Here is a 26,124-nt window from a genome sequence, read left to right as displayed (position 1 = left end):
GGAATTACTTACCCGTCCCCACTGGGTATTGAATACTCTTGGCCAGCAGTCCCAGGCAAACCAGGTTTTCAGGTATGTGACCCTGGTCACAGCTTCTTCAGTGCTCAAGAAAGGTTTTTAATTTTCACAAAGCAATCTTAGTAGTTAACACATTCACAATGGGGCTGTAATTCCTTTCTCGCTGGTGGTCAGCTCTGAACCCCTAGTGGGAATGTTAACCCCTCATTAACAGCTGAAGCAGCATGGCCAATAATGGTCATGGCAGAGCCAGGGTAACAAGTCTCGGTTTCCTGATGCCCTGGATGTGGGAGGGGAATGTGATCATCACCATGCTACACTTGGCATGGGAGTTTCCAAATTTATTTTTAAAATCTATGTAATTCAGGCTGGCCTTTAACTCATCAGCTTATTGACCCAGCCTCCTGAGTGCTGGGGTTATAGACATGAGCCATGATGCCCAGCTTGTCTCACATTGTGCATTGAGTAATTATGGTTTCCACCACTGTAAACCTCTAGTTTTAGGCGCCACAGCCTAATAAACATACATTTGTGTTGTTATGGCTGTGTATAGACGTCCTCCAAAGCCTCATGCAGTCATAGGCGGGGCTTTTTAAGAGTAGGCTAGATATACTGTGACAGCCTGGAATTGATTCGTGGTGCAATGCTAGGCCCAAGGGCACTAGGACTAAGGGTGCAAGTGCTACCAGCCCTAAGTAGCCTGGATAAGAGGGGCAGAAAGACGGTGTTTCCAGATCCCTTGTTGCTTTTGCTGTCTGCCTGCCATGAACAGTTTCTCCTCTGCAGTGCTCCTCTGCCAAGCCACCCTGCCTTGGAGCCAATCAATTATGGACTGAAACCTCTACAAACTGTGAGCTAAATAAACCTTTCCTCACTTAACTTGTGCCTGCTGGGTATTTTGTCTCAGCAACGAGAAAAGTAATTAAGACATGACTGGCAAGTGAAATTAATACCAAGTACCTGGGATGCTGAGGCAGGAGTAAGGCCCTTTCAGGGGGCCATGTATGTCCCCTTTGGTTTTGATGGGGGCACAGCTGCCTTGCTCAGACTTCATCGCAGCCTTACTCTCACGTGCCTGGGCAGTGCAGTCTCCGTGAGTCTGTGCAGAAGCCCTGAGGTCAGGACTCAGGAGAAGCAAGCCATGCCCGTCTGCAGCTGTGGAAGCACAGGCGGTCCTCACTGCACCACCACTGGTTCCTCACTGGCAGCTGCTAGGGTCCTGCACACACCAGACAGCTCTCCCACGTTTGTTCACATCAGCAGCCCCACTGCCTCTGACCCTTTTACATCAGTTTATTTCTATACAATGTTCTAAAAACACCCCTTGGTTTGTACATAAGTTTTTCTTTTTTTTTTCATTTTTGAATTGCTATATAACAACTTGTTTCCTGATTCTTTGTTTTCTCAGAAATCTGCTATGATTAAAAAAAAAGGCAAAAGGAAATAAAAATGCTGTGGCCAGAAGACAAGGTGATTTTTAAAAAAACAAAAATAAGATTAAGACATCAAATATGAAAATTCTCAGAGATAATGCATTTATAAACACAGAAATGGTTACAACAAAGATGGCCGTGATGAGTGGGTATATATATATATTTATATATATATATATTTATATATAAATCCATGTCCGGCATCTGACCGTGGCACCTTGGGAGCTACGTCGTCCTCCTGTTTGCCCTGAACTCTCCCTTGTCCACAACACCCTGGTCCTGGGGTCTCACAGAGAACACACCCTCCACAGCTCCTTGGGGCTGGGCCGGGAGTGGAGGCAGGGACTGACTGGGTGGGCAGAGAAGGGACCCACACCGCCAAGCCAGCCCAGCCACCTGGAGACACTCTGGCCCCTTGGGGACCATGTCTCAGCCCTTGCCCCAGCCAATCACAGCTCTTAATCCCCACCCAAATCCCCTTCCGCCAGCAGTGGGCAGGAAGTGGAGTGAGACTACAGGGAGAGGATGGCTCTCGGCTGGGCACTCGAGAAACCGCTGTTCTTTTGAAGGCAAGCACGGGACAGAAGGTAGCTTGCGAGGGCTCCCTTCTGTCGTCTGGAGAGGAGCTTCTAGTCTTGTCACCTTGAGCTCTGGATGAGGAGGAACGGAGAGGTGAAGTGCCCTGTACAGGCAAGTTTCTGTGAGGTCACAGTGACTCCTTCCCGTGAGCACCAAGCCCCGATTTGAAAGGCTCTGCTGGGTGGGCTGCTGGACACCATCAGCTCGGTGTGCCTTTGCCAGTCAGAAGGTGACGTTCCTTCTGATGAGGAGTTGACAGTAACAATGGTATGCTGTGAAGGAGCGCTGTGCCTGAGACCCAAGCACACGGAACCGAGGCTTGTCCAGGAAGAAGAGGACTTTGCCCACCAAGAGGGGTCAGAGAAAGAAGGCACCGGAACTTCCTTCTCCTCGTCCCATGGGCAGCAGCATGGATCTCTACGAGCTGGCCAGGTGTTCCACCTGGATGGTGCTGGTGGTGACAGTGAGGCAGATGTCCTTGTGATGCTCCGCTGTCTTATAGGGGGTCAGGTCAAAGGAGCACTGGGGCGGAGGGTTGGGGTTGCTATCCCCACCGCCCCCTCCCTGGGGGGCTGCCCCGGGGGACTGGAAGTGTGGTGGCTGTGGCTGCTGTTGCTGCTGCGAAGCCTGGGAGACCTGGGCCTGGGCCTGGGCCTGGGCCACTGCTGCCGCTGCCGCTGCCGCCTGTACTTGTTGCTGGAGATCAGGAGGGTTGTGTTTGCGCATGTGTTTCATAAGGTACGTTTCCTGAGAGAGATAGTAGAAAGAAGTTGGGCGTGAAAGGGAAGGAGACTTTACTTGTAATCAGCATCCTGGGCTCGTACCCTTGTCACATGGAGAGCATTTACAAAGAGAGTCCCGAGTTGGGAGCAAGGAGAATCCAAGTAGCGCTTTCAGGCTCACCAATCTGTCGAAGACTCAGCTATCTTTAGAGGGCACTGTGGACAGTCAATGGCACAGGGAAAAGCTGCCATTTTTCTCACAAATGTCTGAATGAGCAACTTCACAACCTTTTTCTGAAGTCTAATATAAAATACTCAAAATCTTTCTCCCTAAACATTTCAAGTGGTCTTATTTTGCCTCATGGTTAAGCGAAATGAAGAATCAAAGCTGGGGATGGGGGTGCACACCTGTAATCTCAGCACTGGGGAGGCTGAGTCAGGAGGACTGCAGTGAGTTTGAGCCAGCCTGGGCTACACAGTGAGTTCAAGGCCAGCCTGGACTACATAGCCAGACCCGGTCTCAAAAAAAAAAAAAAAAATCACTGCGTATCACTCACCACAAGCTATGGGGATCAGGACTCCCCTGACACAGGCCTCATCATTTCTATCTCTGAACCTCGTCTGCTAACAGATCCTTGTCCAGAAGGGGCCCAGCACCTGCCGCTAACAGGCTATGTGAGGAAACCTCAGACTCACCGACGTGTATGCCCGGCTGCAGATCGTGCAGGTGTACACCTTGGCGTGCTTCACTGTGTGTGTGGATAAGTGCACCTCTAGCGAGGCAGCGTCTGTGTACGCCCGATGACAGTTGTGGCACTTGAAGGGTTTATCTTTGTTGTGCTGCCGTCTGTGGGACTGTGAAAGGCAGGAGAAAAGATGAGTGGGCGCTGCGCTCCCCTCTACCCTCCCTGACCTACGAAGAGAGCCGAGGTAAGCCTCAGGCCTCCAGACTGGCTTTCAATCCAAAGCAGTGGAGCCAGGGATTTAGCTCAGGGGCTCTGTGCCTGCCTTTCAAGCACAAGGTCCTGAGTTTGATCCCCGGCACCAAAAAAAAAAAAAATTAAAGCACAAAACCACAGCAGTGGAAATGGCTTTGATGGAAGTCAAGGAGCTAGAGGTGAGGAAGGAGGCTCAGCCACACACCGGATCCCCAAAGAATGGGGCTCACCCCTGATGCCTGCACAGTGGCTCTCAAAGGGAGGTGTGGGGGTCTCTAGGGAACACTAGGACCATTTCAGAGGCCCACAGGGTTGAAACTCCTATTAGCCACCCAGAGTGCCCCACAACTGAGGTACAGCCCGAACCCCATTAACATTACATATTTATTTATTTTAGTTTGTTTTGTTTTTTTGAGACAGAATCTTATTATGTACTTCAGGCTGGCCTTGAACTCATGTCAATCCTCCTGCTTCAGCCTCCCGAGTACTGGGATTACAGGTGTGCACCACCATGCCTGGCAAATGTTTTATTCTGAGACAGGATCTTGTTAAACTGCCCAGGCTGGCTTAGCCTAGAACTTGAAATTTTCCTGCCTCTACCTCCTGAGTAGCTGGGATTACAGGTGTGTGCCAGCACCACCGTGTGACTAAAAAATATGGTAAATGTTTAAATTTAAAAGATATCAAAGGGCGGGGGATGTAGCTCAGTGGCACTGCACTTTTTTTTTCCAGTACCAGGGATTGAACAAGGACCTTGCGCCTGCCTTGCAAGCACCGTGCCACTGAGCTAAATCCCTGGCCTCAAAACTTCAGTATTTCAATTGCACTTCATACTTTATTTTTTTGATAGTACTTAGAATTAAACCCAAAGCATTGACTTTGAGCGACACCCCCAGCCCTATACCATTCTTTTCCAAAGGATTACTAAGCACTTTTTAGTGTCTCTGTTTCACATCACCTATGTTACCCACAGACCAAAAAAACTCTTTGGGTTCCTCAGTAATTTCTATGAGGAAACCTCTGAGAGTCACTGTGCTAGTCACAGGGCGGCCTGACTCCAAGCCTCAGACCTTGGTCCTGGTGGAAAGTGGGGAACGTTTACCTGCAGATTGGAGAGCTGTGTGAAGGCTTTTTCACAGCCTGGGTGTGCACATTTATATGGTCTATCGCCGGTGTGGATTCTGCACAGGATGAGAACAGAAGATAGAGAATGGTGTCAGCATGGCTGCTTGGCGACGGATCTCCATCACAGACCTGCTCTAGGCCTGCCAGGTGCTCTCAGCAGCCACCTGCCGTAGCTTGTCTCTGGCCTGGGTGGCTTCTCATGACTTACTTCTGACCACCGCGTGTACCGCTCAGCTCAGGGTGAGCCCCTCTGCTGAGGGAGGACGGCCCAAGGCTTCAGCGCCCAGGGTACAGGCAGCCCACGCTCTGGCATACACGCCTGCTCCTCCAATAACCGCCCTAGTACACCCAGAGACGAAAGGTACCTGAGCTTAGCCAAAAGGCTGGGAAGTGACTCAGAAACACAAGGTGAACATAATCGCAAGGAAAGAGAACAGCACAACATTCTTCCTTCTCCCTGAAGCCAGAAACCACCCTCAGTCTGGAGGATCACTTCCGTAACAGGCTCTGGTAGCAGAGAAAGCAGAACTATCCTGTTTGTGCAAAGTGGCAGGGTATTATAAGAACTCATAGAGATCCGATCCCAGCTCGGCCTTCTCATGGGTGGAAAAACCTCGGTTATACCAACTTGGCCTCCACCCCAGCTCTCTGCTAAGCTCAGCCCAAGACCTGAGAGTGACTGAGATTGCTCTTCCTCACGGAGCTTGGAACCAGCTGTTCTGGACTCCACTGTAACCTTGAAAATACCACATCTCTGCCCCATAAACTGTCTCATTCCTCCTCTCCACACGAGCCATCTGATCTCTTTATGCCGAAACTGTCACATCCACGCGAAGCAGGGTGAGATGGCCTATAGACTCCGGTTCAACTGGAGCTGGCACCGAAGGAGACCACCAGCTCTTCCAGAGGCAGGTTCCCTTCTTCCTGGCCACTTCAGATCCGTGGCATGACATGAACAGTGGGGATCCTTATGAAGTTGCAGCTGTCCCATTTCCTGTGCTATTTAGCACGTGTTTTGCTTTGGTCTCAACTCTTGGCATCCCTTGGAGACTTGCTTGTTGCTGTGGGTGTCACCAGGCTGGTGCCAGCTAACATCTGATTCCATCTCCTCCTCATACTTGGTGCTCTGAGGGACAGAGGCACGGTCCTCTCCAATGAAGTGCCTCTGCTTTGGCATCAAAGAGGACACCTTGCAAGATGTGTACCCAGGTATTTTCATGGAGAGAAACGAGGAAGAGAATTGTCCTTGCTTCAGGTGTCTGCCTCCCTGGCTCAGGGAACATCCCTTGATGTACTTCCCAGAGTAGCTCTTGTGCCAGAAAGGTTTGCTTCACCACGTGAGTATCCACCTTGGATCCATGGTCTTCTTCCTCTCCGATGGCAGTCGCATCCTCCTCCAGCCAGCCTCTCCCCCGCCCCCCGCATGCGGGTTGTTGTGTCCGGGGCGGGGGTAGGGAGGGCATGCCAGCAGGGCGGGGTCAGGTGCCCGCCACTCTCCCTTACCGTGTGTGCTGCTGGAGGTGGGAGAGCTGGCGGAAGGCCTTCTGGCAGTAGGAACAGTTGTAGGGCTTGGCCCCTGAGTGGATACGGAGGTGCTGGGCCAGGTAGGAGGTGTTGGCGAAGGTCTTGGAGCAGTGCGGGCACTTGTGGGGCTTGATGGTCTCCGTGTGCATCTTGGAATGGATCCTGCCGGAGAGGAGAGGAGAGGAGGGAAGGGGGGAGGAGGGAGCAGTTCGACACCATGGGCTCTGCTCTGCTGGGTGAAATGATGTTGCTTGGTGGATGACAGCAACCCCTCCTCCCTCCTCCCAAACGCTGTGGCCTGGAGAGGTTAATGAGGAGGACACCCAGATCTGGGTTGTTGCTGATCATAAGTCGGTGGCTAGAATGGCAGTGAGATGATGAAGAGCTGTGACCCATGGCTTCTGGCAGCATTAAGGTATCCAGTCTTGTCAACCCTCGGCTTTTTCTTAAGGCCACACACTCACCACAGACACCCTGCTTCCAAATAGCAATTTGAACACAGATCAATACCGCCTGTTCCCCATGGACCTCAAGTTGAATCACACCTTGGCTCTGAACTGAAGCATATAGTAAAATCAGGGCCTGCTCTGCAGAAGATTTCCAAACAGAGAGAAACCACAAAAATTGTTCCAGAGTTTGGGACTGCAGACCACAATTTTCAAGGGCCCCCACACTGCTAGGATACATAGTTTATTTTTTTCACAGATAATCACAGGAGAGAATTGAGGATCCCAAAGGGCGAAGATGAAGGCACAAAAGAATACATGTGGAGAGGAGACGGTGCAGGCCACGTGGCCCTGGGGAGGGCTAGACTGAGAGCAGCCTTACCGGGTGTGCTGCTGAAGGTGGGAGAGCTGGCGGAAGGACTTCTCACAGAAGTTACAACTGTAGGGCTTGGCCCCTGAGTGGATACGGATGTGCTGGGCCAGGTAGGAGCTGTTGGCAAAGGTCTTGGAGCAGTGCGGGCACTTGTGGGGCTTGGTCTCGGTGTGCGACTTGGAGTGGATCTGCATCTCCGACTTCGAGTAGAATGTCAGGGAGCACATCCGGCACCTGGGCCAAGTGAGGCGGCAGTTAGAACCCTTCCTCTGGGAGCACTGCTGAACCCTCCCTCCACTTCCCAGAGAAGCCCACTGTCTGACCTCTCTCCTATTCCAACTATACACGAAGTCCTGAGGACGGTTCTTCATTATTCATCTTTACAGCCTAAGCTGACACAGTTCCCAGCACATTATACATATTCAATCAATGTTTGTTGCATGACTGGACTCCCTACATGTATAAAAACAAGAATTCAACCTTGGTAAGGCAGAAAAATATGGAATTTGGGTAGACATGGTTTTTACTGGGCCAGGAATATCTGTCTTGGTTTTATACTAAAAAAAGCCCTCCTTTCTCCAATTTCCCCATGTACAGCCCTAGAGGATGAAGAACTAGATTCTCTCTTGTCTCTAGAGGTTTTCCCTATTTCCTTTTGGCAGTGGTTCCTAGAAGGATGGAGGTGGAGAAGTCTCAGAATTACTTAGAGGGGCTTTTCTAAACCATCTGTATCTGGCCTCTCCCTGCTGCTGCTCTTCCTTCAATCACCTACCCCGTCCTCCCCAGCCTCCATAAGCCAAGGGAGATGGTGGGAGAGGCCTGCCCTCACACCTTTAGGGAAATATGTTTGCGCGACAATGAACTTCCAGGCCAAGCCTCTCCTCTTTCCTAGCACACGAAGCCCCTGTCAGCACTCCAGGGTGCCATCAACCGCACCCAGGGACATTTCCTCATCAGCCAAGTTGGTGACGCCTCTTTCTGTTCTGACACCGTCCAACAACATCAGCCAAGGAAGCCTCTGCAAAAGCCAACCCTCAGGTTTTCAGGCTCGACCAGGTTAGGCATTTACACAGGAACTGGAGCCACATCACTTCCGTCCCCAGCTCACCAGCGCACAGTGTGGGCAGGTGAGCAGAGAGGGGAGCAGCCTGAGCAAGGCAACTAGAGCAAGCCCCTCTCCTCTCCTCTGGGTTCTCCCCACTTTATAAGAGGAACTTGGGGAGATGTGGTAGTTAATTTCTCTATTTTTTTAGTTTCAGGAAAATTTTTCAAAGAATAACAGAATTTTTCAAAGAATAACTAAATTTTCTAAGAATAAAAAAACACTGAATTCCTCAGAGAAAATGACCTTACAATAACAGGGTATGGGCCTATATTAACACTGAAATTCCCATCACTCATGCCAATTCCCATTCTCCAGTCAGCTGGTAACTCTGAAGAGGACGATCTTCACCTGCAGAAGGTCCAGCAGACACCCAGGACAGCCAAAGGGAGGCCGAGCCTTCCCCAGTTACAGAATGGCACTAGTGCTAATGGCCTCAGTGTTGATGGAGGAACTTGTGCTACCAAACATTTCACTAAGACCAAGGTTAGAGCTGGACCCCAGTGTCACTTGGAAGGCAACTATACTAAAGATATAGCATAATTTTCCCCAACTGCCAGAATCAAGTCAGGAAGAAAATGAACAGTGCTGGGGACTGAACCCAGGGCTCTGTGCATGCCAGGCAAGTGCTCTACCACTGAGCTGCACACCCAGTCCTGACACCTTCATTGTGACTGAAATAAAAATCTCATTAGGCTTTTGTTTTTTTGGTACCAGGAATCGAACTCGCGGCCTTGCGCTTGCGAGACAGGCACCAGAACCACTGAGCTAAATCCCTGGCCCTCATTAGGCTTGTTTTTGAGGTGTTGAACACACAAAGGTACTCTTAACATGAAAGTTAATATAAAAAAAGAAAACAACTCTTGTCATCAAATTCTCCAATTACAGAAGAATCTGCAAAGCTTCAATTAATTGACAATGGACTAGGAAAAAAAATGCAGTCTCCAAAAGTACCAAATATAATAGTAAAATGACAATAATTGCTACTTCTTGTTGTGCCTGATAACTGCCAGACACTGGCTAGTACTTTATTTATTTATTTTTTTTGAGGCAAGATGTCACTATGTAATTCGGGCTGGCTTTGAATTTGTGGCAATTCTCCTGCCTCAGCCTCCTGAGTGCTGGGATTACAGGCATGTGCCACCACGCCTGGCACTGGCTAGTACTTTAAACACACTGTGTCTACTCCTCCCAACAACCTGACAAGTTATTATCCCTGCCTGTTTTACAGAAAGGAACACAAAGGCTCAGAAGGCGAATAGGAGCGTTATTCCCTACAGAGCCATGATGCTAAAACTACCAAAGCAGAGGCTGGATGACCAACCTCCAGGTGAAGGACTCCTCAGGTCAGGAGACCATTAAAGTACAGGCTGAGCAACCCCACCCCAAAAATCCACAATCTAAAATACTCCAAAATCCAAAACTTTGTAACTGACATGACATCACAGGTGGGAAATCCCACACCTGACCTCAGGTGACAGGTGGCAGTCAATGCAGGCTCACCACAAGTGTTGTAGAAAATTACCTTCAGGCTGTGTGTGTAAGGTGTACACAAAACAAATGAATTTCATGTTTGGACTAGGTATCATCCCCAAGAAATCTTCAGAATGTGCAAATATCCTAGAATTTGGAAAAAGTCCAAAACACTTCTTCTCCCTAACATTCAGAGAAGAGATGCTCAACCTTTATTTCCAACTCTGAGGGGCTGGGGATTTAGCTCAGTGGTTCCGCTGCCTGCCTCGAAAGCGCAAGGACCTGAGTTCAATCCCCGGTAACAAAAAAAAAAATAAAAACCTCCAAACTCTGAAATCCCATGAAGCCAAGTAAGAGTAAAATGCCTCCCATGCAGAGAACTGGATGACTGGAAAGAAATCTGTCCCGGAGAATGGTGGCAGTGGGCTCTGGCATGGGAGAGAAAAGCCAGCAGCTACATCCCTGGGCCCATTTACATCCGACACAGGAAGAACGTGCAGCAGTGGTCTTGGACACAATGACCACTCTGAATTATATTTTCCCCTAAGGTGTTCAAGACAATTTCAGATGATTTCCCCTCAAAACTCTTCCCCAAGATAAGTGAGTGTGTGACTGATCTTCCACTGAATACACTGAACAGTCAGACAAGCTGACTTCCTCAGAGTATCAACCTAATCCCCTGGTACTGAGTCAAACGCTATGTGCACTGTCATGGAGGTGGTGACCACACACCAAGAGCGGCATTCCTGTAAGATTCCTCTAGAGCCCTGTGCTGAGTTTCTGAAGGAATGCTGCATACCCAGGACACAGTCAGTCACCCCTAACCTCACAGTTCCCTTTCGTCACCTGGGAGTAAGGTCTCTCAAGAATTCCAAAAACACCGAGGGTGTAGAAAGTCCTATCAGGCTTCCTCCAACTACACAGTCATATTTCTTTTCATACAACTTGGGAAGTCCAGAGATCACTGTAGCATGGACTCAAAAACCAAACAAAACAGAAGCTAGGGAATCAGAGTCCCTAACGTGTCAGAGGGCTCCCCATTGTCGGAGAAGCCTCCCACTGCTCTGCAACCTCACTTTACTCACACATAACAATCTAGATTTCTAGATTTTTTTTCACACTATGAATATATAAATGCCTTTAAATGAACCAAACTTGTCAGGCGCCTTTATAACACTGACGTCCTGTACATACTTTCCAGGTATACTGACTGTACCACATGGTGCACCTGTAGTAGTAGAGTTGCAGTTGAGCTTCTGCACTATGACCTGGGCACTGCCACACATCACTTCCTGCACAGCAGCAAAGCCCTTGTTCTCACACATAGTGTAACTGTGGCTGCTCTTTCCAGCACAGCTTTACAATACAAATAAAGTAAATGCTAAGTGATGACTAGTTTTTCTTTCTGAAGTTCCCAACATTTCAAAGTTTATGTGATATATTTACTCCCAACAAATGGGAGAGAAACAGAAATCTCCCCATTCTACAGATGAGGAAACTGAGGCCCAGAGAGGGGGAAAGGACTTGCCCAGGGTCACACAGCAAGTTCGTGGTGGAGCCGGGAACTGAATCCATGAGCCCAAGGCTCTGTCCATTTCCTGTGCCGCAGTTCCCTTCGCTCCTAAAATGGGAACAACATTGCCCATCTCGGTACGCTAAGGACAGATCCCGTCTCCCAGCCATGCACACCTACCTGTCTGTATCCAGTCTGTGAGAGTGGTTACCCCACTCTGTATACTGGGACCGAACCTCAAACCCACGAGGGCCCCTACAGCTCTCAAGAGGATTCAGATTTCCAACTTCCAAAGGCCAGGGCATTTTCTTATGGAATTATTTCTGCATATACCACATGCAAACGTGCATGTGATGTGTTTTGGTAATGGGCCATTTAAGAGAAAACAGAGGGTCAAAAGGACTCCCATGAATTAGAGAACAAGCAGTCATTTCATTGGCATATACTCCCAAAGGGCAAGCACCCTATTCCTCCCACCTCTTTGTGCAGACCTCTCCCGACACCCCAACCAGGAGGGGCCAGGCAGACTCCGGGCTCAGACACGGCCCAAGAGCTGGTGATGGCACACAGGTTAGGTTAGGTGCTTATCAGAAAGCACTCTTGGAAAAACAGGAATGGGAAACAAAGAAAGCAAAAAAGAGCTACAGAGTCTCAAAACCAGTCTGAAGCCTCATTTTGAGAAACTCTCCTGTCACTCAAAAGTCAGTCATGGCCACTGACCAAAAACTGGGGCTAAAAAAAGGCACAGGGGAGGGCTGTGCTCCCTGGAGAAGCGCAGCAGGGCTGCCTTCCCACCTGCAACAGAACCCTGACATGTGCATCCGTGCATGCGTGTGCAGCGCTGAGCTAGAAAGCTGTCGGTCCAGCCAGGCTGGGGCAAGACACAAAAAGTGTAGGGGAAGTGGAGACAGCGGTCCTCACCCCATCCTGCCTCTGCTGAGTCCTACCTATAGGTCTTGCCGTCCTTCTGATGGTCATCGTCATCCTCAGGGGAGAGGACATACGGGTCGCTCATCTCAGGCAGCCCTGACTCCAGCATCCGCTTCTTCTTGCGGCCCCGAGGGGGCTTAGGAGCCACACTGCCCCCTCCACCGCCACCTCCGCCTCCACCTCCTTCCTCGGTGAGGGTGGATGCCACCTTCTTAGAGAGATCGGGGACCACCTGCAGAGCTTGTGAGCCAGGGGGAAGAGCTGACACAATCATGGGAGCCGAAATGGGGAAGCTCTGAGCCGATGAGGCTGTGGTCACAAGAGAGCCTGAGGGGGATGTGATTACCAAACCAGGACCTAGGATTGGGAGAAAGAGGAGATGGTGTCACACTGTTCAGGCCTGATCCGAACTGTTTCATCTTATTTCCCCCCATAGCTGTCTCATTAACCCCTCGCCACCCACCATCCCACATTGTACAGGAAACCCCAAACCCTGTAGAAAAAGAATGGTCTCCTAACCCCTGTCCCCACCCCCCTGGTAACAGTGAGATTTACCCCTTGATTGACTCCCTTCTCTTCTCCACCTCTGAGAACAGGAGACTCCTTGATTCAGAGAAGGAAAGAATGTCACCTCCTCAAAGGCAGGGACCGCATCTTCTACTTCTTTGTATCCCCCACAATGCCTAGCACATTGCTAGGCACACAGTAGGCACTTAATAAAAATTTCAGCAATCAAACATACACCCCACACCCAAGTCCTCGGAGCCCTCCAGCCTGGGGTCCTGATCACAGAAGATCAACACCTCAGATTGGAGAAGAGCAGAGGTGCTCACCGGCAGTCATCAGTCCCGTGGACGGCACCGGGACCACCGTGATATTCTGGGTGACGGATGCCTGGCTGTGTGGGGTGAGCTGCTCTGATTTGGACTCTGTGTCCATGCTGATGCCTGAGGGCAGAGACACTGAGGCAGGCACTGTTAGCAAGGTGGGGTAGTGAGGTGGAGCCAGCCCACAGCCCTTCTCTGGCAACAGCTGATCCTTCATCTTGTTGATGAACATTGTGTTCTCAATCTAAAACAGAGGAAGAGGGAGGAAGTCCTTCTCAGATCCAGTCTGACTTGTCTGTTCCCTAAGCATTTTCCAGGCTTTCTTCCTTGGAGACCAAGGAACAATGAAGTAGTCCAGATCTTTGCGCTTCCACAGGAAACCCAAGCCAGAAACCCCACTGAGCTCTCAGGGACAGGCTTGAGTGATGGACCAGTGTGTGCTGATGTCACTTCAGACTCTAGTCGCAGGACATGGTGACTCAGTAAAGGAATTCACGCCCCGCGTGGAAAGGCAAAGGATGGTGGAAGCCAAAACCACCTACCTGTCCTGAGACTGTGGGGATAGAAGGCCAGAAGTACGGGTTAGAATTGAAGTGAGATTCTTCCATTCTACCTGAAGAAAGAAAGGAAGACCACATCACATCCAGGAAGAAACCCGGCCATGGAGAAGGGAGCTGAGGGGCTGCTGGTCTCTTCTTGGCACCTGACCATGACAGGGAATCAGCAGTCAGATGGCGTCCACTTGAGAGTGCACTTGGTCACAGCCACTCAACACAGCCTCTCCACCCACACACGGCTGCCTTAGCTAATGCTTGTGACAGAACTGTACATTCATCATGGAACCACAGGTGCGACAAACCCCAAGGAAACCCAATGGCACTGCTTTCCTTTGCTGACAAGAAAAGAAATGAGGTCCTGAGAGGAAGGGCATGTGCCCAAGGTCACATGAAACAAATCACCAAGCGGCCTGAAAACAGCCAGCGTACCTATCATTGTTCCCCTTTCCCTTACCTCTTAAATCTATCTTCCTTGAAATAAAAACTTCAAGACTTCCAACCAACATGTGTACAGTTCTGTGCAGCTTTAAAAAGTTTTAGGCCCAAACAGTAAATGCTCAAGTTACTAAGGAATGGGATGGACAGAAACCAGAACCGAGAAATTTTTGAATACCAGGCTAATATATGGGGAGATCATATGCAGAGCCTGCCAAGGCCACAGAACATCCAAGGTGATTCACTGGGTACAAGACAAACCAGGCTGAGCAGTGGGGGCCAACAACTACCAGTTTAAACAGGAGTTCTGGTGCCACCAATGATCCCCGACATTTCCACCTAATGGGTTTCAGAACAGTACCAGACTCTTGCTTTGTATTTCTCACTTGGCTTCTAAGAGTTCAAATTCTTCTTGGTTTATGGATGATTAGAATTAACCTTAAAATTTTGTGAGGAGCTGAGCACAAGGGCACACAGTTGTAAAGCTGAGGCAGAACAACTGCCGTGAGTCTGAGGCCACCTTGGGCTGCATAGTGAGTTTGAGACCAGCTTGAACTACATAGAGAGACCCTGTCTCCAAAACAAAAACAAGAAATTTTCAGCATGGTACTGGCAAAGAAACAGACCCAAGGATCAGTGGAATAGATTAGAAGACACAGAAACAACTCCAGACATACTCAGCCACCTCATCTTTGACAGAGGAGCCAACCACCCTTACTGGAGAAAAGACAGCCTATTTAATAAATGGTGTTGGAAAAACTGGATTTCAACCTGGCAAAGATGAAAACTGGACCCATGCCTATCACCATGCACTAAACTAAGATCGAAGTGGATTAAAGATCTAAATATTAAGACAGAAAAACTAAACTTGCTGGAAGATAAGTTAGGTAGAACTCTTGAAGACATTGGCATAAGAAAAGACTATAGGCAAAACCTCAGTAGCACCAAAACTAGCACAAAGAATCAAAAACTGGGATCTCATCTTATTAAAAAGCTTCTGGGGCTGGGGATTTAGCTCAGTGGTTCCAGCGCCTGCTGCGCAAGTGCAAGGTCCTGGGTTCGATCCCCGGTACCAAAAATAAAAAAAACCCAAACAAAAAGCTTCTGCACTGCAAGAGAAACCACCAACAGAGCTAAGAGACAACCTGCAATCTGGGAAAAAAATTTTAGCAGCTGTACCTCAGACAAAGGTCTACGATCTAAAATAAAGAATTGGAAAAAATCAGACCCCCCAAATTCAAAGACCCAATTCAAAAATGGGCATCCGAAATGAACAGACATTTCTCAGACAAAGAAGTAAAAACAGCAAATATATCAAAAAATGTTCAACATCACTGGTTATTTGAGAGATGCAGATGAAAACAACACTGATATTCCACCTCACCCCAGAAAGAATGGCTGTTATCAAGCAATCAACCAATAACAAATGCTGGCAGGAGTGTGGAGAGAAAGGAACCTTTCTCCATTGTTGGTGGGAGTGCAGACTGGTGGGACCACTGTGGAAATCAGTATGGAGATACCTCAAAGAAGTAGGACTACAGGTCCCATTTGACCCAGCTATTCCCCTGCTGGGGATCTTCCCCAAAGAATTAAAAGAATCATACCACAGCGATATATGTGCACCCATATTTATAGCAGCACAGTTTGTAATAGCTAAAGCTTGGAAATAGCCCAATTGCCCATCAACTGGAAACTGGATAAAGAAGATGTGGGGTTTTTTTATAAAATAGAGTACTACTCAGCCATAAAGAATGAGAAACTAGAGACATTTGTAGCTAAATGGATGCACATTGAGGCGATACTCTTAAATGAAATAAATAGGACACACAAGTATAAATACCAAATAGTTTCTCTAGTGTGAGAAACTGAAAGTGTAAATAAGGATTAAAATGGTTAAAATTAATAATTCATAATTTGAAATAGGAAAAGGTCCAAAGGTGTATGGGTGGTGGGAAGAGAAGAGGAAAGGGAAGAAAGGAAAGGAAAAATTATGAGAAAAGAAAAAAAAATGGAAACGAAATCTATGTAAATAGGGAAGGGTGGAGGGGGTGAAGGGCACACAGGTAATGGGGAAAAAAATAGGAACTAAGATACATCGTGTACAGGTACAAGCACCCAGTGATAAATGTAAACGTACTGCATACCTAAAATGTACCAAGGAAAGAATTAAAAAAAAAAAAAAAGAAATCTGCACCTTTAAAAAATAAACAAATACCAAAAAACCAAACAAGAAATTCTGTAGAGTAAGAACAAGAGAAATAACCCCTCCAAATAGCACGGTCAGGTCGCAGAGTCACAGAGTCCTGGCACCCTACCACTCCTTTTCACTCCGACCACTTCTCCAAGGCACTTAATGGTGGGGTGCCACTCAAGAGTGGTTCCCACCAGTTTTGAACCAGGAAAGATCCAACTTCACACAAGACGGCGGAGAAGAGTGGCATGTGACTGGGGGAATGGAGAAATGAAGAACTCTTGGAAAGAAACATCATCACCACAGAAATGATACATGTTTAAGGAAAGGGAAATGCTAATTACTCTGATTTAGTCAGTACACATGGTATACATGTATGGAATTATCACACTGTACCCAATAAACATGTACAATTACTTTGTGTCAGTTAAAAAAATTTACCAGCCAGGTATGGTGGCCCAGGCCTGTAATCCCAGCAGTCTGGGAGGCTGATGCAGGAGGATTACAAATTGGAGCCCTGCCTGGCCAACTTAGAGATTTACCAAGACCCTGTCACAGAATAAAAAATAATAAAGGGCGAGGAGTGTAACTCAGTGTGAAGGCCCTGGGTTCAATCCCCAGTACTGTGTTAAAAAAAGGAAAATCACTATGCTGCTACCATGAGCAACCAAGGCTCAGGAAAGGAAGGAAGACTCGCGGCTCTGAGCTGCACTAACTGTGCTGAGGACACATGGGCCTGGAGGTCCGGGAGAGGCACAGAGATGAGTTTCAAGCAGTGCCGACTAAGGACTAAGGACACGAGGTCTCTCGGCAGGCGTCAAAGCAGAAGGGCACTGCTCTGAACGCTGCTCGGCCCCTCCTCCTCTCCAGAGGGCTCATCACACGCTTTGCTCTATGACCGATTTTCATAAAATCTACAAAGGGCAGAAACTCTGTTTCAGCCCACTTTTTCTAAAAGTGGCAAAAAACAGGAGTGCACCAAATCTGTGACTATGGCAGCTCACACTACTGAGGCTCAGCACCAGCCACAGGCAAACGCTGCTCTCTGTGCTGTGAAATGCCGTTGCCTGTGGTGCATTTCACACAGGACCGCACCCCAAGACCAAAGTGTAGATGCTCAAGTCCTTCAATCCAACAGCACAGAGTCTTCAGGTCACCTACGAGGGGAGCACACCTAGAACAACTTCCCGATTGACTACTCATGACACTGCAATGGGGCTGCCCTGTGAAGACCTGTGCTACTCAGCTGGCCAGGGCATACTGACAGGGAAGGAGCAAGGGGTCACATTCAGCTCGGACAGCACCAGCTCAGGCTCACGACATGCGGCAGTGCAAGCCAGCCACCACCCGACATTCTGGTCGAGGCCACAATACTGAGGGCCAACCGCACACTGAAGGGGCCAGTTCCCCAAGAGGTGCGAGTCCAGTCCTTCTGGTTCTGGGCCAGAACTCATCCATCATCCAAAGAGCAATCAGGTATTGAAGGACTTGAGCATCAGTGGGTTCTACTTGGAGACTCTGGAAACAATGCTAGAGGCACAAACCTAAAACCACAACCCGTCTAACCTTCGAGCTGAGAGATGAAATGGACAACAGGTGAAAATGGTAATTGATGGAATGACTGGCGTAGACAACTAGGCTGGCCAGTAATAGAAAGGTCTAATATACCATTTTTTCTGCCTAAAGAACGAGGAAGGCCAGGTGTGTGGTGCACGTCTCAGCAGGAGGCAGGAGGATCACTGTGAGTTCAAGGCCAGCCTGAACTACAGAGTGAGACCCTGTCTGGAAAAAAAAGAATGAAGTAGCCAGGTGTGGTGACCCAGGCCTGTAATCCCAGCACTCTGGAAGGCTGAAGCAGGAGGATTTCAAATGTGAGCCCAGTGTCAAAGGAAGAGAGAGTGTGGGGGAGGGAAGGATGTAGCTCAGTGCAAAGGCCCTGGGTTCTATCTCCAGTATCACCAAAACACCAGGCCTGCTTGGCAAGGGCAAGGTCCTAAGTTCAATTCCCAGTACTGGGGAAAAAAAACAAAAAACAGTACCACCAAAAATAAAACAAAACAAAAAAATCAAGGAAGTAGGAGGGGGAAGGTGGTGCTGCTTGTAATCTCAACACTCTTAAAATGGAGACAAGAGGATCAAGAGCTCAAACCTGAGATACAGGGTAAGGCCCTGCCAAAAAATTTAAGTGGATGTGAAAATTCAGAGAGGAATGAGCCTGGAGCCTCAGAGTAAGAAGCAAACACACAGCTGGGCGCGGCGGTACAAACCTGCAATCCTACCACTCTGGGAGGCTGGCTGACAGGTGTGAGGATCGCAGGTTCAAGCCCAGCCTGGGCAACTTGGCAAGACCCTGCCTCAAAAGAAAACATTTTAAAAGAGCAGGGGATGTAAGACAGCACAAAGGCCCTGAGTTCAATCCCTAGTACCACTACCACTACCACCAAAAAAATGTACACTTACAGAATTCTCATGAACAAGCCCCCCTTTCCCAAAAGGTCACATCCATTCCTATCGTCCCACATGGGGAGTAGTTTCGGGGGGCTCCAGGGCATCCCTGACTCCTGTGAGTTTTCAGAGGGTGCACTCAGTGCCGTGGCAGGCCATGTCACTAGCACTGCCGTGCATCTGCTGCACTTAATCACCTTACATCTCTCACATCACTCAGTCCCCACAATTCTTCTCTAGCCTCCCAGGACTGGAGATGGAACCCAAGGGCCCATGCATGCTAGGAAAGGCTCCACCACGAAGCAACATCCCCAGCCCTATTTACTTAGTGTGATGCTTGGACTTGAACCCAAGGCCTGCCCATGCTAGGCCAAGTGCTCCACCACTGAGCTCCAACTCCAGCCTTTTTATTTTGAGACAAAGTCTTGCTAGGTTGCCAGAGTGGCTTTGAACTTGGGATCCACCTGCCCCAGCCTCTTGAAGTAGCTAGAATTACAGGCAAGCACCACTGCTCCCAATTTAACCCCCACTGTTCTATTAAGTGTGTATTGTCACCCTGACTTTTCAGACACGGAAACCAAAGCATAGAGTCAAACAGTAAATAGAGCAGGGCTGTGAACCCAGGCACCAATCAGTGGGTTAAGGAAAGAGTTTCTACAAGGAACAAAACCATACAACTGAAGTACACACTATGGTGCTGTAGCTTGATTCAAGAACTAAAATTGAGAATCTTTCCAGGAATTGTATTTTTTTACATAGTCATCTAAATTAAAGTTTTTGCCCATGACACCTTATGTTTATTGTTACTAAGCAATAGAATATATCTTTCATAATATTATAAAACAAAATTATAGCTTTGCCAGGCCTAGTGGTGCACACCTGTAATCCCAGGACTTAGGAGGGTGAGGCAGGAGGATCACCACAAGTTGGAGACCAGCCTGGGGTATATAATGAGTTCAGGCCAGCCTAAACTACAGAGCAAGATCCTGTCTCAAAAAACAAGAAACAGGGCCGGGGATTTAGCTCAGTGGTTCCAGCGCCTAGCTCTAGCTCGCAAGTGCAAGGTCCTGAGTTCAATCCCTGGTACCAAAAAACAAAAACAAGAAACAAACAAACTATAGTTCTTAGTTTTGTTTTGTTTACAGTATTGGGGGAATAGAACTTAGGGCACTCACTGAGCTACATCCCTATCCCTTTTTTTGTTATGTTTTTCGAGACAGTCTCGCTATATAGTTCAGGCTAGACTTGAACTCACCAAGTAGCCCAGGCTGGCCTTGAACTCACAGCAACCTTCCTGCCTCAGCCTTGCAAGTGCTGGGATTAGAGGCCTGCACCACCACACCCACCACACCCGGCATCTGTAGCCCTTTAAAACTTTTTTAAATTTTGAGACAAGTTCCTGTCAAACTGCTTGGGTGGGCCTTGAATTTATAATCCTGCTTCAGCCTCCGCATGTCCTGGGATTACAGGCATGGACCATGCCGACCAGCTTAAAATTGAAGTTTTCATTAACAGCAAAATGACACAAGTTTGAGATCTTGGGAAACCTCATTTGGGTACAAAGGTAATTCATTTTGAAATGATGGCCTCTGAATATGGTCAAACTTCCAGAGGATAATAAATAAGAGTTCCCCTCACCCCAATACCTGCAGAGCCAGCCTATTGTTTTGCTATTGTTCTAAAGAGAACAAAGATTACAACCCCAGCGGGTCTTGGGACAAGAAAAGATCATAAACATCCCTATGGGACTTCTAACAAATAGGTCAGCCCAAAAGGGGGGACAGGACAGTACAATCACCTAACATAAGCAATATTTACTTATAAAATGATACCTGGAAAATGTTATGCTACGGTTCTACTGATAGAGTGGGCTTAAACCTATGTACCTTTGAAATGAGATCAGTGGGAGAACCAAGAATGAAGGATGTTAGGTAACAGGGTGCCCGGGGGCCAGACCATTCCTACACAGGGTCACTGTCCACTTTACCACTTACTTCACCTCCTGTGGAGAAAACCTCACCAAATCATCCCAACAGGCACACAGCAACAGTCCTACAACCCAAAGAAGTCGGTCTTGGTTGCTGGTTTTTTTTTTTTAGTACTGGATCGAACTCAGGACCTTGCGCTTTCAAGGCAGGCTTGGTGCCACTGAGCTATATCCCCAGGCCAAGAAGAGGTCAGTTTTGAAGATTATACCAATACACTAAAAAAAAAGCCGCAGTCAGCCTGGTGGCACAAGCCTGTAACTCCAGCACTCTGGGAGGATGAAGTAGGAAGATCACAAGTTTGAGCCCAGCCTGGGCAACTTAGTGACTTAGCAAGACCCTATCTCAAAATTAAAAATTAAAAATTAAAAAAAAAAGGTTGGAGATATAGTTCAGTGCCCACGCCCTGAGTTCAATCCCCAGTACCGCCTTAACAACAAGAAAAAGATTTGGTTTATCCTAGACTGGGAAAAGGAAGGCCTCTCTTACAGCCCCAGGTAACTGGAAAGAGGGATGCTGCCAGATTGAAAATCTGAGTTCTAATTTCAATTTCTGCAGTAAGCCTCATTCTATTAATGAGAGGTTTACCATATAATCGAGTAAGACAGCATTATTCATTCAAGTTCTCCAATCTCAAAAGAAATCTTAGAAGCACTGAGGAAGTGAGGGAGAGAGACATTATTAGCAACATCCTTGAAACTCATAGTAGAATGTGAACTCTTGCCCCTGAGCTCTGCCCATCTGACTACTTTCTTCCACAGTGCCACCAACCAGCTTAGGACAAAGGTATCACGAACTCTAGTCATGCTTCTGGCACATATAGTGATGATCACCACATCTTTCTCAGTACTTATTATTAACTTTTTACTGCTGTTTTTGTAGTAAAGTATGATTTTCTTTTCCCAAGAAAATAACATTCCTTTAACACAAACAATCTTTAGAAAATCGTAAAGGGAATCAGAGAAATACATCTACATGATGACTGTTAATCACAATTAGTAAAAATTACATAAAGACCACATAATTACAAAGGAACTACCCAAGAGTAATGGGTGTTTAGCCTCCAGTTAGTAATCATCTACAAGATATATATCAACAGGAAAAAGATCCCAAAAAACACCCCAAAAAATGAAAAGAAAAAAACTCAAACTCAACTCATGCACAACTTCCAGAAATTTTGCAAATATAAACTAAGAATGTGAAATGAAGAAATCACTTTTTTCTCATAAAACGAAGAAAAGAAAACGATCTCAGGTTCTAAGGACATTCACGAAAAGTCCATCCCAATAGTATTTGCGGCCTGCCTACTACAACTACCTTAGTCTTAAGCCCAGAGACAGAGTAGCTTTCCAGACTTTCGAGAAGAAAGACCATCGTCCACGCACACACCGGCCGGCCCCTCCAGTCTCACATCTGGGGATCTGGACCAGCAGCTTCTACCTGAGGACCAACAGCAAGGCATCCCGCACCCTGTGGGCAGGGCAGCACCCCATCCTCCTCCCTGTCCTGCCTGTTCCACTCTAAATGATGTATCTGAGAAAGGTGAGAAAAGAAAAGGCTGCAGATGCAGCTCAGTGATACAATGCACAATCAGTACGCCCAAGGCCTAGGTTCAATCCCTAGTACCAAAAAAAAAATGTTAAAATTACAGTGTATAGGGCCAGGGATTTAGCTCAGTAACACTGTGCCTGCCTCACAAATGCAAGGTCCTGAGTTCAATCCCTGGTACCAACAAAAACCAAAAAATTACACTATGCATACAAGCCTGGAAAAGAAATATGTAATATTTAATTCATTTAACTTATCAACTTGGTTCATAAATTGATGGGAAATAAATGTTATAAACTGGCATGGAATTAGTTCCTTTTTGGAGGGGGTATTGGAGATTAAATCCAGGGTCTTCCCACTGAGCTACAAGCCTAGCCCTTTAAAAAAAAAACCAAAAAAACCCCCAGGATCTCACTTTGTTGCTCAAACTGGCCTTGAACCATGGAGATCCTCTGGTCTTGGCCTCTTAAAGTGCTGGGATAATAGCCATGCACCACCACGCCCAGCCATCTGCAGTCTTTCAGTTGCTAAATTTCCTGGGCTGGGTGTGAACTTCTGATCTTCCAACTTTAGCCCAGGGCGCTGGGATTACAGTAGTGTGCACAAGTAGCTTGAAACTGATTCTTAAATGGCTGTTATCAAGAAATCAATCAATAACAAATGCTGGAGGGGCTGTGGAGAAAAAGGAACCCTTCTCCACTATTGGGGGGTGCAGACTGGTACAACCAGTATGACAATCAGTGTGGAGATTCCTCAAAAAACGAAAACTAGAGAGAGATTACATTTGACCCAGCTATTCCCCTTCTTGGTATCTTCCCAAAAGAATTAAAAGCATCACACCACAGTGATATATGCACACCCATCTTTATAGCAGCACAATTTGTAATGGCTAAATTTTGGAAATAGCCCAAATGCCTATCAACCAATGAATGGATAAAGAAGACGTGGTTTTTTTCTATAATGGAGTACTACCCTGCCATAAAGAAGGATTTTTTTTTTGGTACCGGGGATCAAACTCAGGTCCTTGCTCTTGCACAGCAGGTGGTAAAACCACTGAGCTAAATCCCCGGCCCAAGAAGGATGATCTTAAGACATTTATATAGCTAAATGGATCCAAGTTGAGACTATACTACTGTTAAGTGAAATAAATCAAGCACACTTGTTTAAATACCTGTTTCTCTGGTGTGAGAAACCAAAGTGGAAATAAGGACTAAAATCTATAATACACATTCAGAAATGGAAAGAAAACGTTCAAATGAGAAGGGGCACAAGGAAGGAGGGAGTGAGGAAAGAAGAGACAAGAAAATCGAAAGAAAAAAACCCCTTTTATACATAAGGGAAGAATGGGGGAAAAAAAGAAGCAACAGGAGCCAGGGATTTTGCTCAATGGTGCGGCTGCCTGCCTTGCAAGTGTAAGGTCCCGAGTTCAATCCCCGGAACCAAAAAAAAACCCAAAAAAAACAAAAACAAGAAGCAAGATATCTCATGTACAGTTACAAATTCCCTATGATGAATGTTTGGTATTTGGTACCGGGGATTGAACTGGGGTCTTTGCGCTTGTGAGGCAGGCTCAAGGCAGGCGTCAGAACCACTGAGTTAAATCCCCGGGGCCCCTATGATGAATGTTACCATTATGTATATTTAAAATGTACCAATAGATGTTTTTCTAACAAAAAAACCAAAACTGGTTCTTAAGATATTTTTTTAAAGATATTTATTTATTTTTGGTACCAGGGATCAAACTCAGGACCTTGCGCTTTCGAGGCAGGCGGTGGAACCACTGAGTTAAATAAATCCCTGGCCCAAGATATTTATTTTTTAAGGTGATAAATTCTCAACTCAAACTCTACACATTGCCACTTCAGGCTACCTAAAACTCTACTATCATGAGGCCTCACACTGAATTCTCCTAGACTTACTTCTGGAGTCTACTCCACACAGTTTTATCATCTCTGCTTCAAACTATCCAAGAAATCTGCCCCCCTCCCCCGGCAAGCGTCACCCTGCTACACCAAATTCAGATAACCCCAAGATACAGACTCTGTGATTACTGAATAGAACTACTTTAAACACTCCATGGTACTCAGGATAGGAACCCCGGCTCTGCTTGTTCCAAATACAGGGAAATAATTCCATAAGCTATGCCATAAGGACTATATTGACAATTAAGATCCTTGTGTCCACAGAGCAGAACAAATTTCTCCCTTAGGGCCTGGGATTTAGCTCAGTGGTTCCGCTGCCTGCCTCACAAGCACAAGGTCCCAAGAGTTCGATCCCTGGTACAAAAAACAACAAAAAAAAATTTCTCCCTTGGACACAACACAATCCTACTCAATGATCTGGTTTCCCTTGGGCATTTCATATTTCATTCCTGCTCAGTACTAGTGGCAATGGAAGGTGACGAGGTACAGTACCAACTTTTTACACTGAAACTTCTTGGGTACTCTGAAGAAATAGGAAAAGACTGATCTTTTCCCCCACAGTCAACACCAGTATTGCAAATGCTATTACTCGAAAAGTTGTCACACTGCGCCCCCCAGAAAAGCCCCTATTTGGTTATGATCCCTTCTCTCCCAAACCCAAAAACCCAAGATTGTCTTACCCTCTCTCTCTCTTTCTTCTGTTGTCTTATTCCTTCTCCTTTCCAGGGCTCCTGAACTTTCTGTAAACAAATTGCCTGGGTTACAGGAGCCAGCAAGGGTGCAGCCACCACAGAACTGGAAAAAGCTCAGGAATTCCTTGACAGTCAGCAGTCAGTCTGGAAAGCAGACTCCCAACCAATAATTCAAAGATGGAAGGGTAGAGTAATGGGAGTTCCGTGCCACCCTATGTGGATAAAAGGGAAATAAACGCAATTCCTAGAAACTAAGATGAACTATCATCAGCGCTGGGATTCCACTCCTAGGCTCAAGACACTGACTGTCTCCCCTTCCCGGCCACAGGTAACCATGGGTCAGGGAACACTAGAGATGGAGGGGAGGAGGGTCTCTGCCAGAGAAGGGGCCTCAGAGGGCAAAGCTGAAAGGCGGGGTGGGGTGGGTGGGATGCACTCGCCCTGTGTCAGGCACAGTGCCAAGTTCAGGCCCAGCTACTTCCTCTAGCTTTCCCCTACTTCTGCGAGGACTTCGCCCCCTGCCTACCCGAGGCCCGGTGCCAACAACTACCTCCCTCAGCCAGGACAGTGGTCTACCTACTGGGGACCCCAGCTGTCCCCCCCAAACCTTCGATCCCCTGAGACAGCCCGGGGGAGCTTTCTCCTGATGTCACCGCCCACTCCGTCCTCCAAGACCCTTCCTCGGGACGTCCCTCCTAGCCCCTCCAGGGAGCTGAACTCTGCCACCCACCAGACAGGCACCCGCCCCCTAGGCCCCCCCATCCCTCCCCATCGCCTGCTCCTGCACAACCACTTCCGGTTCCGGGACGGTCACTCACACTCACACCGTGGGTCCCCTCCCCCCAGGAAGAAGGGGGGGGGAGAGGGCGCTCGGCCAGCGCCAGCCGCAGCGGCGCGAGACTCACCCGGCGGCAACGGCTGCGGCGGCGCCAGCGCCTGAGCCGGAGCGCGCGAGGGGCGGCGTGCGCGGGGAGGAGGGAGCCGAACAGGGCGGGCGGGACGGGGAGAGCGCGCCGCGGGACGCGGACACGCACTGAGGCGCGAGACGGGCTACACACTCAGACGCGACGAGAGCGCGCCAGACCCCCCCCGTAGGCGGGGCGCGAGGCCGTGGGTGGTCCCCCGCCCTCCCGAACACTCACCCGGAAGTGCTGGAGCCGGAGCTCCCGGGAACCCCAATTCCTCCACGCCCCCTCCTCCCTCCCCCCACAGGCTCCGGAGAGAGTCGCTGTGGAGAGAAGGCGGGAGCGCCGGAAACGAAAAGGGGGGAGGGAGGGAAATAGCGAGGGGGTGGCAGTGAGGAAACAGTGGGAGTGCGAAGCCCGAGTCACTTCCGGGAGTGGTCA

General features: G+C 48.1%; 1 protein-coding gene across 12 annotated transcripts; it reads right to left on the bottom strand.

The window, feature by feature from the left end:
- Positions 1-1,293: 1,293 nt before the first annotated feature.
- Znf384 (zinc finger protein 384) lies at positions 1,294-26,104 on the bottom strand. 12 transcript variants are annotated; one of them, XM_013067350.3, is made up of 12 exons: positions 25,921-26,104; positions 24,767-24,826; positions 13,546-13,616; positions 13,010-13,247; positions 12,732-12,779; positions 12,194-12,533; positions 11,262-11,354; positions 7,168-7,392; positions 6,319-6,501; positions 4,793-4,871; positions 3,449-3,607; positions 1,294-2,777 (listed from the first exon to the last, which is right to left on the bottom strand). In XM_013067350.3, exons 3-12 carry the CDS (start codon positions 13,609-13,611, stop codon positions 2,448-2,450), a joined length of 1,761 nt encoding a protein of 586 aa, XP_012922804.1. In that variant the 5' UTR covers positions 13,612-13,616; positions 24,767-24,826; positions 25,921-26,104; the 3' UTR covers positions 1,294-2,447. The 12 variants fall into 12 exon arrangements, with proteins under 12 accessions (XP_012922804.1, XP_087069673.1, XP_021103799.1 ...); XM_087213547.1 differs by having other exon boundaries at positions 24,767-24,990; positions 25,921-26,041; XM_021248140.2 differs by lacking the exon at positions 25,921-26,104 and adding an exon at positions 25,684-25,805.
- Between the last annotated feature and the right edge of the window lie 20 nt (positions 26,105-26,124).

This window comes from Heterocephalus glaber, unplaced genomic scaffold, assembly GCF_053883595.1.
Source record: "Heterocephalus glaber isolate CG9 unplaced genomic scaffold, H.glaber_assembly_v1.0 deba00001444, whole genome shotgun sequence".
NCBI classification, from domain to species: Eukaryota; Metazoa; Chordata; class Mammalia; order Rodentia; family Bathyergidae; genus Heterocephalus; species Heterocephalus glaber.
Note: the sequence above shows the minus strand (reverse complement) of the source record. Positions and strands in the feature narration are given on the sequence as shown.

What these genes read in the sequence shown, in the direction of transcription:
- Znf384 (XM_013067350.3), bottom strand. Translation starts at nt 13,611, where the DNA reads ATGGAAGAATCTCACTTCAATTCTAACCCGTACTTCTGGCCTTCTATC. An exon ending in CACCTTCAGCAGCACACCCG is followed by an intron (nt 6,502 to 7,167) that starts GTAAGGCTGCTC and finishes CCTCTCCGGCAG; the next exon opens with GATCCATTCCAAGATGCACA. An exon ending in CACAGCTCTCCAATCTGCAG is followed by an intron (nt 3,608 to 4,792) that starts GTAAACGTTCCC and finishes TGCCTTTCACAG; the next exon opens with TCCCACAGACGGCAGCACAA.